The sequence below is a fragment of the Neomonachus schauinslandi genome, chromosome 5 (genome assembly GCF_002201575.2).
Source record: "Neomonachus schauinslandi chromosome 5, ASM220157v2, whole genome shotgun sequence".
Classification (NCBI taxonomy): Eukaryota; Metazoa; Chordata; class Mammalia; order Carnivora; family Phocidae; genus Neomonachus; species Neomonachus schauinslandi.
In genome coordinates this window covers 99588542-99603958 of record NC_058407.1, presented here as the reverse complement: position 1 = coordinate 99603958, position 15417 = coordinate 99588542, and the positions used below count along the sequence as shown (strand labels likewise).

The window sequence follows — 15417 nt, the reverse complement described above, 5'->3', positions numbered from 1 at the left end:
AGCAGTGGCCAGGGGAAACTCCCTCTGAGGGACACCAGCAGCAATTCTGCAGCGAGCTGCGGGCGACAGAGACTTCATGGGGGTGTGCGTGAGGAGGAAATGTCTGGGGCCTGCCGCCGTCCTGCCCGACAACGTGGCCCCCTGGGCAGCATCTACCGCCCTCCTTGCTTCACCTTGACCTCAGGCTTGGGACACTGGCAGACCCACGCCCTACCCCGGGCCTCACTGGCCCTGTCCTCAGCTTCCACAGGCTCCCAAGGCCGGAGAGGTCAGGAAGAAAGGGGTGGAGAGTGTGGCCAATGCTTGCTTAGTGTCCATGCTGAGGTGGCCCCTCACACCTGAAGCAGACAGTAGGTTTCTGGAAACTTCAGTGGATCCTGGAGCTGGAGCACACAGCAGCCCCTTCCTCAGCCCCCAGCAGCAACTGCTCGGCTTGGTATGTGGGGCAGAAGGCCTACGCTAGGGAAGTGCAGAGAGGGGCCGTTGGATGCCCCCCCCCACACACACCGGGGGGCTCCTGGCCTGCCTTCGAACCAGCGGAGGGGGGGTGGGGCGCACGCTGCTCTGGCCAGGGAACAACGTTCTGAGAAGGCTTTTTCCAGAGACAACGTGCCCACGTGGAAATGAATCCAATGATGATGGGTGCCATTTATTGAACACCTGCTATCTGCTCAGCAAGGAGCCAAGTGATTTACATATATATTGCTAATCCTCTCACCAAACTAGGGATAATTAACCCCATTTTACAAACAAGGAACTGAGGCCCAGAGACAGCATAACCAGCCCTGGGTTGCCGGGTCCGCCCCTCCAGCGGGTAGAGCCCTGTGGCGAGGCTGCGGCTAGATCCTGCAGGCGCGCAGGCGGATGTGGCCGGGCCGCGGTGATCTGGAAGGAACCCCACCGGGGCAGGTTCTCCACACCAACTGCTGCTACTGCCCCTGCTTTGCTTTCCATGGAACCCTCTGTTGGTGGTGGTGGGGTGGGGAGTTGGGCAAAGCAAAAGACCAAGAGCCAGGAGACCTGGGTGCCAGTTCAGGACGTGACACCCTCGGGAAGTCTTTTCTCTGGGTCTCAACTTTCTGATCTGTAAAAAAGGAGAACACAGACACTCGCCTGGCACGGGTCTCGGGTTGCGGCGGGGATCTGATGACAGAAAGTACCTGAGACCACTCTGAAGTCTACAGATAGCTGGACAACAGCCGCGTGCACTTATGGGGAGGCCTTCATGTGTGCCGGCACCGCGAGTGGGTCACGTTCATCACCTCGTTCTTTATATATATATATATATTTTTAAAGATTTTTTTAAATTTATTTATTTGAGAGAGAATGAGATAGAGAGAGAGCATGAGAGGGGGGAGGGTCAGAGGGAGAAGCAGACTCCCTGCTTGGAGCAGGGAGCCCGATGCGGGACTCAATCCCAGGACCCTGGGATCATGACCTGAGCCGAAGGCAGTCGCTTAACCAACTGAGCCACCCAGGCGCCCCTTTCACCTCATTCTTATCTAGACCTTACGTGGCTGGGGACAGGATCCCTGTTTTGTGGATGGAGCAGTGGTGGGCCAGGAGCAGAGGCAGGGGTGGCCCCAGGGCTTCTGATGGCCCGGCTACTGCTGTCACCCCTCCCCTGGTCAGTGCTTGTGGTCGCAGGAGTGGGAGGGCGGGGCAGCACAGAACTCCCTCTTGCACCGGCTGGGCCCTTGCCCCCTGTGTCTGCCCCACCCCAGGGTGCCCCTCCTGACTCCTCTCTACCGACCCTTGACTGGAGCCACTGTGAGAGCGCCACTGATGTCCTGGGGGACAGCAGGGGGTCAGGTGGAGCACTGAGACGGCAAAAGGCATCGCTCAGAGCAGAGAGCTGGGTGTGCAAGGGGGAGCGCACATCCACGGACACACACATGTGCGCGCATACACACACACAGAGGAATGAGTGCATGTACATGCACACACATATACACACATGCACAAGCACACCTGAACGCATATCCGTGCATACAGCCCCACGTACACCTAGATGCATGCGGACAACCCGTGGCCCCACACATACCCCCGCAGGCTGTGCACACATACCCACGTACACACACAGAGGGTGCATTCACATACCTGAGCCCACACTCACACTCCTCCCAGGTCTCTTACAAGTTCAAGTGGGCCCCCGGGCCCCCAGGCATTTTCCTTCATCTTTTCTGGGGAAGAGAGTGACCACTGATGCACCCTTGGCTGCCGAGGGAAGGTGGGGCGAAGAGGAGGGGAGGAGAGGGCAGGACAGCACACGGGCGTGCAGAGGGTCAGTGATTTGTGATCCCTGCCAATGGGAGAGGGGCTCACAGCTCCTCTACGCAAGCCGCTGTCCTAATCCTGCCCCCTCCAACTCACCTGCAGACAGGCCACCCCGATGCCCACCGCCCCCATGAGCAGCAGGTGGTCAGCCAGGAACTGCTCCAGCTTGGTGATGCAGCCTCCCTGTAAGGTAAGGGCAAGTGCCACAGGATGGCCCGGAAGCAGGCGAGGCTGGGGAGGGAAGGGTGCTGCTGTCCACCCAGCTAAGGGCAGGCCAGAGGCTTAAAGGGTCTGGCCAGCCTTTCGGGTGCCCACAGGCTTCTCGGGTGACCCAGGGGCCTGCCATGATGTCCCAGAATCCCCCAGGGCTCTGTGGAGACCACTGAGGGCATGTTGCCTCATGGCCAGTGCATAAGTGTGTCCTGCTCCCCCCCCACCCCACCCCTCTGCCTGAGCCCGCCTCTCACGGGGTGGGGGTGGGGGCTCCTGGATGGCAGGGAGCTTTGGGCACTCACCTCCACCTTGTAGATGTTGGAGGGGTGGGCCCGTTGGCCACAGCGCGCCACCACCGTCTTGCAGCAGCTGTCGGGCACCCGGCGGCCCTCGGCCTCCCGAGACCGGATATAGGCGCTGTGCTGCCAGTCAGCGGAGCTGTTACTCCCACAGCACTTGAACTGGAGGGAGAGACAGAGGCTGGGGGCGAAGAGCGCGCGCCGGGCTCCTCCAGCCCCTCCGTGGCCGGGCCGCAGGACTCATTATTCAGATATTGACCCAACCCCTCTTTGTCCTCCCTGTGAGTTCTCCTGTGCCTGTTGGAGCAAGGAGCTGGTCTCCCTGGGGCTTCTCTCCAGGCAGGTGCAGAAGCTGACTGCAAGACACCTTCTAGCCACCCAAGTCCTGTAAGGAGATGATGCTGGCTGTCCTGACGGCAGGGAGGGTCTGTGGGAAGATGGGCGGGGAGTAGATGCAGGTGGGTCCCTGAGAGAGTGGGGCTGTGTACCCCTGGGCAGAGCCCAGGGCAGGGCCAAGACCACATGGGGTGGGGGGGTTCCTGGTCACCCAGGGAGGCAGGACCCCAGGGAGGCAGGGTCCCTGGACCCTCATTCAAACCCTGAAGCCTCAGAGCCCTCAGACCTGCAGGGACGCAGAGAGGGTCCCAGAGCCCCAGTGCGGGCAGGTCAGTGTTGACAAGGGGGCAGTGTGGATGCTGGATAAGACGGGGGGCTTCCGCACCACTCCAGCACAGGAAAGCGCCCCCCCCCCCGGGGGTCCGGTGATGCAGACACACAGGATGTTGTTTCTCTCTTGCCCTTCTGAGTGGAGGGAGGGAGACCCCAAGTCCCCACATGAGCCACAGAGCCAGCTGTTTCGAGGCTGTCTCTGGTGTGTGGAGTGCAGGCAGGGCGGGAGTATGCTCAGTACAGTTAACAAGTGTGTGTTAGGCACCTACTCTGTGCCGGGACTGAAGTTAGCCCGGGCTCACGCGTGAGTCCCACAGTTCCCGGCTTTCTGAGGCATCTCAGTAGCTTACTAGGAGAGCCACAGGGAGACGTCGGAGCTGAGTAGCTCAGAGGAGGAGAGGCGAGCAGCTCTGCTCATGGGCCAGGAAAGGTCCCACAAGGAAGAGGAGGAGCCCCGAGGAGGCAGGCAGGATGGAACAGCACATGGAGCCGGGAACAGCAGGGTGTGTGCCAGGAGTCACGCGGGATTATCCTTCTGCATGTCCCCTGGACAGGTGACTTAGCCTCTCTGGGCTTCCGTTTTGTCACTTGTCAATGGGGCTAGCGGAGTACCTCCACGCCGGGTTGTGTGAAGACCGTGAGAGATGATTCTGGGAACCCTGGAGAGGAGAGCCCTGCAGGGCTGAGCAGTTAGGAAGAGACACCGTCTACTGCGATGGTCATTTCCTGAATACAGGCATGTGGGTGTCATTGACCTTAGGGGGTGCGGTCCACAGCCCAGATGCTGGCCCTGGCCTGAAGCCCACTGCCTTCTCGGGGCTGTTTCCTCAGGCCTAGCATGCAAGCCTGGGCCCAAGGTCCCTCATGTCCCTCTGGTTCTGACTATTGCTGGCATGTGTGGGCTGCTGGCCACATGCTCTGGGTCCCCACGGAGACCCTGGGCAGTGGCAGACACTGGCTCCCGGCTGTGCCCTTCCTCATGCTGTTCCCCACTCTCTGACTGCCCCTCCCACCCTCTCTACCGAGGCAAACCCGGGCCCTCCTTCCTGGTCCCCCCGGATGGCCTCCCCAGCTCTCTTCTCCACTCGGAGGGGCCTCCCAGCCTAGCGCTGACTGCAGCTGTGTTGGGCTCCAGGACTAAGGCCCCGAGGGCAGGGGTTCAGGCTAAATTCCTCACATGCCAGGTCCCACAAGTGCAGACTGAGCTTTGGACAGGGCTGACCAGCAGGTGCGCGTGCTAAGCGTGTGGGTGTGGGTTGGATGCGTGTGTACCTCTGTGTACACGGGTGCCCTTAGCCACCAGAGCAGCACACAAGAGACCCCCCTGGGCAGAGCCTACTGGGAGCTAAGCCAGTCTTGGGGGGATGGGGAAGGTGCCTCCCCCGCGGAACTAAGATGCCCCTAGAGCTCCGAGCCCCGCTAACCTCTGCTCTGCCTCCTTGCCCGGTATTCCTGGCTGAAAAGACCAAGGCCTCAAGCCCTAGATACAGAGCTGTAGATACAGAGATCGCAGGCTAAGAGTGAGGGTGGGGTGGCAGGGAGAAGGGGGGCCGGAGCGGGCAGCTGCTTACATCCTGCTGGAGACGGTCCACTGACGTTGTGAGGTCGGAGGCTCCGGGCTGCCTGTAGTTCTCAGCCAGAGTCCGGCTCAGGTGCTGCTTTAGTTCGTCACTGAGCTGGAGAGCAGAGACGGAAGGTGGCGTCAGCAGAACCGCTCATGCCCATCTTGCTCCCCAGGCCCACTCGGAGCTAACTCTAGAGCATCGTGGATGTTGGACGGTGTAAGGGCAGAGGGGTCTCAGTGTAATGGGAGCATCCGTAGGAGACAGCTCGGGACCCGGTTCACGGAGAGAGGTTGCAAAAGCTGGGGCCCTGACGCAAGGCCAGACAGCGGACGGGCAGAGCTGAGAGGCGGGCTGCGGAGGGGCCGGCTCAAAGCCGGTGGGAGGGCAATGAGGCTGGGCACGGGGGGGCGGGGGGCGGCTTTTAAATCTTTTTTTCATTTGATGATGAGGTGATACTCAAAATATTTACAATTGTTACCCTGTGGGCAGCCATCGATTGTACGGGTGCTGGCTTAAAATAACCAGTGTGGTCAGCTGTCTCACCCCGGTCATGGTCTTGAACCCCTGATTCCCAGCACCGGGTGGGAGGGCACCTGACTGGCCACTTCGTCTTTGTCTAATGCAGGCAGGCGAGGCCTGGAGCGGTCTTCAGAGTTCAGCAGGCAGCCCTGGCCCCAGCCTTGCTCCTTGGATGCCTGCCAGCTGGCTTCATCCTCTACCTCTGCATCCAAGGGGAGACGGGCCACCCACCTCCCATGGGGTGTCCCCACTCCCTGACTCCCACACTCAACACATCAGCATCCACAGATGGGGCAGAGAATTGCCGGAAGTGGGACAAGAAGGAGGACCTGGATGTGCGAGGATTGTTGGGGACCTGGGAGACAGGACGCCCCTGTGGGTCACTGCCCTAGCTCCCCCATTCCTGTTCACCCCACCACATGCTGTCGCCTCTGCGGGGTGCCGATGGGGAACATAGCAGGAGGACACTTGCACTCACCCTCCGGTAGTACATGTGGGCCAGGACCCCTGCCACCAGCTCAACCAGGAAGATCACCAGCAACAGGCAGAAATACTAGGAGAAAGGAGTCAAGGTGGTCACACGAGGATCAGGCCCACGTAGGCAGATGGTGCTCCAGGACTTCTAGAACAAATGTCTCCCCCAAGCAGTGCGGGAGGTGGGGCGACCTGCCAGGGACCCCATCATCCATGCTGTCTTCCTCTTCCCAGCAGCTCCAGGTAGACTCGCCTTTCCCAGCTGCTGGCACGGAGCTCCCCACTCACGCCTTCACCCACTGGTCTACTGTCAGTGCATTAGTCCATCCACCCACCTCAAAGTTATGGGGGGGGGGACAGGTAAGTAAGTGACTACAATGCTGTGTCACGAATGTCACAACAGGGCAAGGCTTAGAAATGATGGTTGGTCCTAGGTGGGGGAGGGCAGTCAGAGAAGGCTTCCTGGAGGAGGTGACACCCGAGTGGCATCTCTAAGGAGGAGCTTCCAGGTGAAGAAGGCAGGAGGCATGTGCCAGGCAGAGACGAGAGCATGTGCAAAGCCTGGAGTGCACAGAGGGTAGTGGAGGGAGCAGAAGAGGCTGAGAGCATAGGGGTGGCTGGGCAGCCACCAAGGCTCAGGAAATCGCAAAGGCACCCGCCCGGAGAAAGGCATCGGTGTGTCTTCCAGCCCCTCATGGCCCTGCAGTGGGTTCTAACTTCCTGTCGCCACCACTGCCTGGCCTTGTCCAGGCTCCGGGCTGTTCTGCACGCTTCCCAGCCTGCGCACTGCTTTCCTGGCTGTGCTCTCAGCTGTGACTCCTCCTGCCCCCGCCAGGCTTCAGAGGCAGGAGGCTCCGGGACGCTGTTCCATCCTGGTGTGTCCTTGCAGGGGCCGACAGGTCAAACATGCGTGTCAGGCCATGTGGCTAGGAGGGGGCGGGGAGGAGGAGAGGAAGCGGGCTCCAGGCAGGGGAGAGGGGACGAGGGAGGGGGAGAGAAGGAGGAGCAGGGGAGCGTTGCTGCCTGAAACGGCCCCCTCTGGGGAAGCCCAGCCACTACCCATGAGCAATGGTTGGCGACACCTCCTTCCCCAGGCACCACCCGTCATCCTGGCCATGGTCACTGGGATCCCTGGATTGCAGGGGACGCTCAGCCTCTGACGGAGCCCTGGAACTCCAGGGCTCCTCAAGTAGGGGAAGGGATGCAGCAGGAGGGGTGAGAATGAGAAGACAGCTTGCAGGGTGGGGGATGTGGGGCCAGGTCAGGGGCGATGCGAGTCCATGGGCCCAGGGCCCTTGCCTGACTATCTCCCAGAGCCCAGCGCAGACCCTGGCATGGGCAGGACTTAAGAAACACAGAGAGAGGAGAGGATATTCCTTTTCACGAAGAACATTCCATCCAGGGGCAAGGCTTCCTTTCGAGATATGTCAACTGTGCACCTCGCCCACAGCGATTTTATTGAGCCCACAGTCTCCCAGGCTCAGAACTGCCCACAATCAGGGGTGAGGGAAGCGTTCCAGGCTCTGAACGATGGTGGCAGGCCTGCCCTTATCATCTGTAGGGGCCCTTCTTACCAAGCATGCCGCGAGGTGAAGGGGACTGGCCAGGGCATGCCGGCCCCACACTGGGGGCAGGAGCTCGGCCATCTTCTGATCCGTGGGTGGCCTGGAATTGTTACTGCAGTTTAATTGATACCAGTGGTTCTCAACCTGGCACGATTTTGTACCCAGGGGACATTTGGCACTGTCTGGAGACATTTTTTTATTGTCACACCTGGGGAAGGCCTCCTGGCATCTAGTGGGGAGAGGCCAAGATGCTCCCGAACATCCCACAGCACACGGGACAGGCCCCGTGGCAAAGAACGATCTGGGCTGCAATGTCATGGGTGCCAAGATTGAGAAACTGATTTACACATTTAACTTCAGATTCTAAGGCTGCTACTGGGACCTGATTTGCATATGTGCCCCTCTGCCCTCCGGGAGACATGAAAAGGAAGATCGGAGGCAGGCTGTCTGGTCCCTGAGAAGCCTGGGACTGAACACAGACAGAAGCACGTGAGGGGCTTACTCTGTGCCTGCCTCGGAGGGGACTCTGTAGTAGGAAGTGGCTCTCCCTGACTCTAGGAAGGACCGGGGAAGCCTCCAGGGCTTCGGTTCCCAGGCCCTTGGGCGCCGGGGCTGTCGTGGGCATGCTATTAGCCCAGGTGTCCTGAGATGTCACAGCTGGGTATCCCCTGGCTTCCCCTGTGGGAGCCGGGGAGGGCTGGGCCACCGTGGCTCCAGGAAGCATGAAGACAGTTCGGGAGGTGACAGATCTCAGACATCCTGGGTGTAATTTGGAGAGGTCCCATGTCAATGTAAGTCAGGATTTACTGGGCCCCAGGCTATCCGGCTTTCCCCGGCTAACCAAGCCTGGGCAGGGCCCACCGTTCTCTCGAGGGGGCCACCAGAATTCCCGGCCTACGGCAATAACCCAACTCAGGGTGAGCCTGCCACGCTTCTCAAGAGCGGAGGAGCGGGGGCGGTGGAAAGGTATCCCTCCCACCAGAGAGCGAGGGAGGGAGCGGAACCCTTCCTGGGCAGGATCAGTGCCTCACTCCGCAGAGTGGCCCAAAGCGCACACACGGGGTGCTCCGTGACAGCAGGGGCTCCCCACCCGTGAGCACTTCTCGCCCTGGGAGATGAGCGTGGCATCACTTCTCGCGTGGCCGGGTGAGCACCGCGTTAGCCTCCCGGGAACCCCGAGACGTGTGCACGGGGAGGCAAAGTAGCTGGTCTCAGGTCACACGGCAAGAGCATGGCTGAGCCCAGAAGCCGAACCCAGAGAGTCCAGCTGCAGAGCCTGCACGCCAACCCGCTGTGTGTATCGTCCCCACTAAACAGCGATGGGAGGGAGGGGCTCACCGTGAACACCTGGGGTGGATACAGTTAGCTACGTGGCCCAAAGCCCCCAGTGCCACTGGGCAGGCTCCCCTCCGTCCTCAGCAGTGGCTTCTGCCTGCTCGCCCCCTGCCCCCCCCCCCATGCCTGTGCTGCGATCATGGCCATGGCTCTAAGCTCAGAGCCCAGCGGCCTCCCCGGCTGTGCGGCACTCCCCAGCACTCCCCGTGTGCGTGCACACAGTGTCCCGCACACCAGCGAGGCCGTGGGCTTAATGCCGTTCTCTGTGCCACTGCCTGGGACTCGCTGTCCCGACCGTGTCTGTGTCACACGTCATTGGCCATCAAGTTTCAGCTCAGGCGAGGCCTCCCCAAAGCCCCTCCTGTGCCAGAAGTTCCTGACCATGACCTCACTGCGGACATCCTCGTTCTTGAACCTCCCTCGGACTCCTCGGTCTCACGTGTGTCCTGCTCCCCAGTACTACGGGGCCTTTGATCCTCGTTTGCCCCCTTGCTCTGACCTGTATCTTGTTCCGTCCTCACAGTCCCCGGGGAAACTTGGTGTGAACTGGACCCACCCTGCCCTAACTCCTCCCCGACCTCTAGCCCCACTTTGATTTTTGTGACTGGCTGGCCCCTGCATACAGGGCTGTCCCCCCCCCCCCCCCCCCGCCCGTCCTTCCAGAAGCAACCACTGAGGTTTGGTCTGAGAGAAACCAGGAATGACACTTCTAAAGGAAGTTCTTGTAACCTTGGCCCCAGAGCCCTCCATAAGAACTAGGCCACTCCAAACTCTGCCACAGTGGACCCCAAACATAGAAGGAAACAGTTTGGTAAACACAGAAGGGGACCCAAACATTCATCTTCCCTCTGTACCATATACCTTTTTTTTTCCTTTAATTTTTTAATGGTACAGTTTGGACTAGAAGCAAAGTCGGATATTTTCTAAAGCTACAGATCCAAAAGGAACCTGGAACAGCACAGCACTGTCTGAACCAAACCAGTACTTTCTTTAATGAGGAGCTCTGCAGGAGCTGTGTGGAAACATTTCCCATGGTGCCATTCAGGTGATTAATTAGCAATTGCACCTTCAGATGGACTGACGCTGCATCGGGGCAAGCTGGGCCCCAGATACAGTTTCTGGGGCAGACTCACGGGGGCTATGAGCCCAGGCAGCTCGGCCCCAGCTGGCGCCCTCCCTCCAGGAAGTTTTAAGAACTTTATATGGTTGGACTTTTGGAACTCCTCATTGAGCTGACTCTGGAGCGTTCGTCCCCTGCCTCCTCCACTATTCTGCACCATCAGGGACCACTGGAAAACTGAGCAGGCGTGGCGTGCAGGCAGGTGGGGGCCCCCGCCCCTTCTCGGAGCAGCGTGGCCAGGGAAGAGGAGCGGAGACTCCAGCTGCTGCCGAGGTTGAGTTGCAGGGAGAAGGGCCCGCCAAAGGCTCCCAGCATGGCTGGGTGAGAGAAGGAGGGCGCCAGTGGCAGGTTGCAGCGGGGTCAGGGAGCTGCAAGCAGCCAAGGCCAAACAGGAAAAGATGGAGCCAGCTGGTGAAGCGGGAAGGACCTTGGGGCACATTATTTTCTGACTGTTAACCACCGGCCGGAGGCAGGCCGGGCTCAGAGGTGCTGCTGCCTGACTGTTCGTGCAGAAAAGAAAGGATGTGGGCTTGAGAGCCTCAAGCCATTCCTGTAAGGAGATGTCACTGTTGGGAGGAGGACGGCGACCTCTACCCCTGCGGGCCCCAGCCCAGGGCTCACAGCCCCCGCCACCCAGCCCCTCCACCTGGGGGGCAGGATGAAGCCAGACTCCTCAGGGGTCACGGCCCAGGGAACTCAGGACAGGCTGCCGCCTGCAGGATTGGGCACGGGGGAAATGGCTGATGGCTGCCTCTGGCTGTCCCCCAGAAGGACCTAGACGTTCCCGTTGGTGTCTCCTCCCAGGCTGTGGGAGAGATGGGGCACAGCTGGTAGGCACCTGTGCATGCGCCAGGGACAAATGAGATTGTGCATGGGGCCAAGGCAGGACCACGGATGGGCCTGGTGAAGGGTCCCTGGCGACGGTAATTCTAGGACTGGGTTGGCTACACGGGAAGGCTGAGCAGGAGAAATTCGTACCAAGCCTGGAGGTTAGGAAAATTCCTGGGGTTCAGAGAGGTCAGAGGCTCTGACCAGATGGAAACAGGAATTGAAACCACCCACAGGGTTCTTTGTCTTTGGATACAGGTGTCTCGTGTTCCTCACTAGACTCCAAGCCAAGAACTGGGCTGTAGGCCCATGCGTGTCTTCCCTGCTTATCCTGCCTTGTGCCCAGCAGAGCAGAGAATTCTGGGAATGGGCTAGACCTGCTTGTTGTGGTTGATGGCAGCCCTATCGACGGAACATGGAGAATGAGTTGTAGACACCGTAGGGGGGAGGTGGTGGCAGCTGAGTGGCTGTAAGACCCACCCTGCACGGAAAATTTGCTGCCAACAGGCAGGCAGTGATCACTTCCATCCGCTGCAGCCTGAGAGAGGTGGATCTTGAACCCAGGATGGTGCTGGTCAGAGAAGAGTGATGCCACACAAGGTGTCCTGGCCTAGCGGTCTGGGTCCAGCTTGCCTCTAGGACAAGATGCTGTGTGACGCTGGGCGAATCACTCACCCTCTCTGGGCCTTCTGCATAAAATGTGGGGCTTAGATGGGAAAAACGCCTCAGTGCTGCAGCTTCATCAGTCTGTGCCGTGTGGTGTAGGGGCTTTGCCTCTGTCCTGGCCTCCTGCTTCCCTGCAGGGACAGCTGGAGGGACAAGCCCCTCCCCCACAGCTTCTCCCCTCCTTACTCATTGCTTGTCCTCGCTGGTGAGTGGGCCTTCCTCCTTCACCTCGGGGACAGCCTGTCCTCAGGATGCCACATTCTCTGCTCGCCAGCACGCAGTGAGTTTAGTGGGGGCAGTTCTTAGAAAGGCAAGCGAGCCTGTCTCGACCAGAGCTGACGAGCTGCTAAGGCTCTGGCGGCAGCTAGAAAGCCACATACTCCAATCAGCTTCATTAGTAATGAAGGAGACCTTTTGCTGCCATCTCTCTGTCTCCTGGGTCTTATTTTTCAGTAACTGTAAACTCCCCTAAAACCTCCGGGTGATGTGTGGGGAGATGGAGTGGGGTGCCGCATGCCAATACGGAGGCATGGACTTCCCAAAGGCAGCGCCAGGACCTGGCAGGGGAGGAGCACGTCCAAAAGGCTGGGCAGCCGCCACTCCTGTCCCAGACCCAGGGGCGCAGGGAGGCCCGCGGCTCCACGGTGGGAACGAGGTGTGGATCAGAAACCTCGCCTCCACAATCGGTAGGGGGGGGGTGCCCTGTGTTCTGCCTCCACCCAGGGCTCTCAGCGGGGCAGGAACCTCTCAGAGTTCGACAGTCTCCACTGCCTCGGCCTCACTAGCCACGGGCCTGGGGCCTCAGGAGGAGGAGAGTGTCCACTCAGGACCAGTTTTCCTTGCTGGGTGTGTGCCTCTGCAATAAGATACACTTTAACACCAGTGGGAGGGAAATGTCACCGGGAAGGTAGAAACACCTGTGTGAACACACGGGCTTCTAAGTAAGTTGTGAAGGGCTATGTGGGGTTCAGATACCCTGCACCCCCAGTCATCAGGGCCAGACTGGGCTTCATTAGGGGAGAGGGACTCTGGCATGTCTCCTTCCTGTCATGGGCTAAACTCGGAATCTGCTAAGGAAAGAAGCAGGAACCGAATGACAGAGAGGGAGTCATCCTGAGCTAAGTAAACTCTTGGATTTGGGATACAAACAGATGATGTTTAGTAGCCACCCCCTACCCTTCTGCAACACACACACACTCACGTGCACGCACACACACACGTGCACTCATGAACACAAAATGTCTCTGAGCCTCCTCGGTCAGCCCTGCTCTGAGCCCCCACTATGGGGTGATCATTGACCCACACACAACTAAGTTGAACTTTCTCCAGCTGGACCAACACATTGTCTTTGGTGCACTAACAAGCTGCTCTCTGCCACACTACCTGCAGCCTGAAGCTTGACCTTCACTTTTGAGCAGATCAGGTGACAGGCAGCTGGGTAACTGACCCCCAGTTTTCAAAGGGCTTCGTTTTTCACCTGGAATGCAAACCATAGGTCCTGACACATGCAAGGTGAATGCCCATTCCCTGTGCTGGAAGCATCCAAAGGGGGGGGGGCGTGCAAAGCTAGCCTGGGGCAGCAGAAAAGGCCCTGGACCAAGACTTGGGTGTTGACCGGGCTTTGCCAGTTCCTGGCTAAGGCAAGTCTCTTTCTCTCTTCGGCTCAGGAGGTAAGTGGAGAGTTTGTGTCTAAGCGGCCTGGCAGTCCCTTCTGCACAGCCCCCTAATTAAGTAAGACCATTGAGAAGGAGGCTGATGGGAAAGACTTGCCGAGGTCTTGAGAGGAAGAGGGACCATGTTCCATCAGGCAGCTGTGTGGTTGTCTGGCACGGAACAGGCCTTTCTCGAAGGACCTCAGCAGGTCCCAGCTGGGAGAGGCAGGGCACAGGCTGACTGAATGAATGGGTCTTTCGAGCAGCCCTCTTGCCTCAAGGCAGACTCTTAAGGGTATCTGCATCCTACTTCTCCACGAGGAGCCTTGGCAAGAGTCATCTTGTCCACTTCCCGGCCTCCACTGCACCAAACCATGCAGGGCCAGGAAAGGCTCTCTTGCTCTGATGGAGAGGAGTCGGGGTTCTCAAAAGCCCTGGCTGCAGGATCCATTCTTTTGAAGCATGTGGGCAGCTGACTCAAAGGTCAAAGTGCCACCAACCAGATGAGGCTATGTCCACCCTGTCTGGGTGGTCGATGGACACTGACAAAGTAAGGTGAGGCTGAGAAATGAGCAATGGGGAGATGCGGTCAACTCCCTCCCTCTCCCTGGGCATTGGGAGCCTTCCTCCATGACCAGCTCCCATCAAGGAAGTGGTCCCGCCCAAGCTGTGGGGACCCTGGGAGTAATGGCCCTAAGAATAACTTCATTTATTTAGGTTCCTTCTCAAAGGAGCTTGGTCATGGTGATGGTGATGTAAATGATAATTATAGCCACATTTGATGATCTTTATATAATGTGGTGACTCGTTTCCTCTTTAGAACACTCCCTCATTCTCGTCATACCTTACCCCCAGATAAAGATAGGGATCCCAAGGTGGCCAGAAGTGGCCGAGCGACCTTCCTGAGTCCCAGAGTGAGTTGGGCAAGCTATGCTACAAGGTGCTTTTGAACCACAGTCCTTGATTCTAGACCTTCTTGCCCTGGTTAACCAGCTCTTAATATACTTGATGGAAGTGTTGCAATCTGGGGTCTCCTCATTTTCAGAAATTGGTTCTAGCACTTCTTACACTCTAATCCATCCCCTCAATATAAAAGAGCCCCTGACGAGGACCCAGTTTAGCCTGAACTATCCATTTTCATCTTCATTTGGCTTAAGATATAAAAGTTTTCAGAGCCCGTATTCAAAACTCTAAAAATATCCCTTTTGATCAGGGTGGCATCTGTCCTGGTCACCGGCCTTAGGCTTAGATGGCCTGAATTATCTGGCTCCCGCATGCAGCCTTCGCTAAAACAAAAGATCTGGCGTGAATAATTTAAACCCCATTCCCTTTCCCCTCCGCAGATTTCCCATGCCACACCGGGCCACGTTTCAGCGCCAGCAAAGATGTGCTATTCCTGTCCCTGATGAATGCTTCCTTCTTGGGAAAGTGACTTTAGGGGCTGCAGATGTGCTAGGAGGAAGGGCTCGGACCAGGACGGACATCGCGCCATGTGAGCAGGACCACCCCACCCCATCCCGTCCCGGCTCGTTCTTGGGGAACATTGGATGTCCGGCTTGGCCCTCCACCTGATCCAGGCTGGGCGCACATCACTCAGATGCCCGGTCTTTCATCTTTCCCTTTCCTCTTTGGGGACCACTTTGTGCAGAGCCAGACTCACTGCATTCCTCCTTTGGAGTTTCCTTCAGCCTTTAGCTGATGAAAGATTTCAAAGGGAAGTTAGACAAGGAGGGGGAGAAATGAAATGAGAGCAGCAAGGAGCCTCCAGGAACCACAGAACGCTTTCAAACTGCCTTTGCCACATTGCCTGCCCCCAAACGGGAGCCTGGGTTGAAAATGTCCTACTTGTCTTAGCCACCTTTTTGGTGAAACAGTCAAGTGCTCAATGATTCGGGGGCTGACTGGCCAGGATGTGGGTGACTCAGAACCGCTGCTTCACCTGTGTTCTGTCCTCAGGACGGTTCTGTCTTTGGTTCTTTCAGAGGGTTGGCGGGGAAAAGCGAAGGGAGAAGGTTTCAGGATTCGAGTCTGCTCTTTGCTAGCCTGCTGCCCCCGGACCCCTGGGCTGGCAGCTGTGCCTGGGCACTTTTCCCTGCCCTCGCTTCCAAGCTGGTCATGTGTCTGGTTGGTGTCAGACCACAGAGGTGGAGGTGTTGGATAAGTTCTGTTGCGATGGAAGTGAGAGCAGGCCGGGGGGGGAGGGGGTAAAGGGGGCTGAGAAGAAGGAGGATGTCT

The 15417-nt window shown here is 58.5% G+C and overlaps 1 protein-coding gene across 1 annotated transcript in view; it reads right to left on the bottom strand.

Annotated features, from left to right (window-relative positions):
• TSPAN11 (tetraspanin 11) overlaps nucleotides 1–15417 on the bottom strand; it is a 67008-nt gene that overhangs the window by 5204 nt on the left and 46387 nt on the right. Inside the window, exons 4-7 of the mRNA XM_021690686.2 lie at nucleotides 6021–6095; nucleotides 5030–5134; nucleotides 2793–2951; nucleotides 2374–2460 (exon numbers count right to left, since the gene is read on the bottom strand). Coding sequence (XP_021546361.1) covers nucleotides 2374–2460; nucleotides 2793–2951; nucleotides 5030–5134; nucleotides 6021–6095 — 426 coding nt within the window. The remainder of the gene's footprint in view (nucleotides 1–2373; nucleotides 2461–2792; nucleotides 2952–5029; nucleotides 5135–6020; nucleotides 6096–15417) is intronic.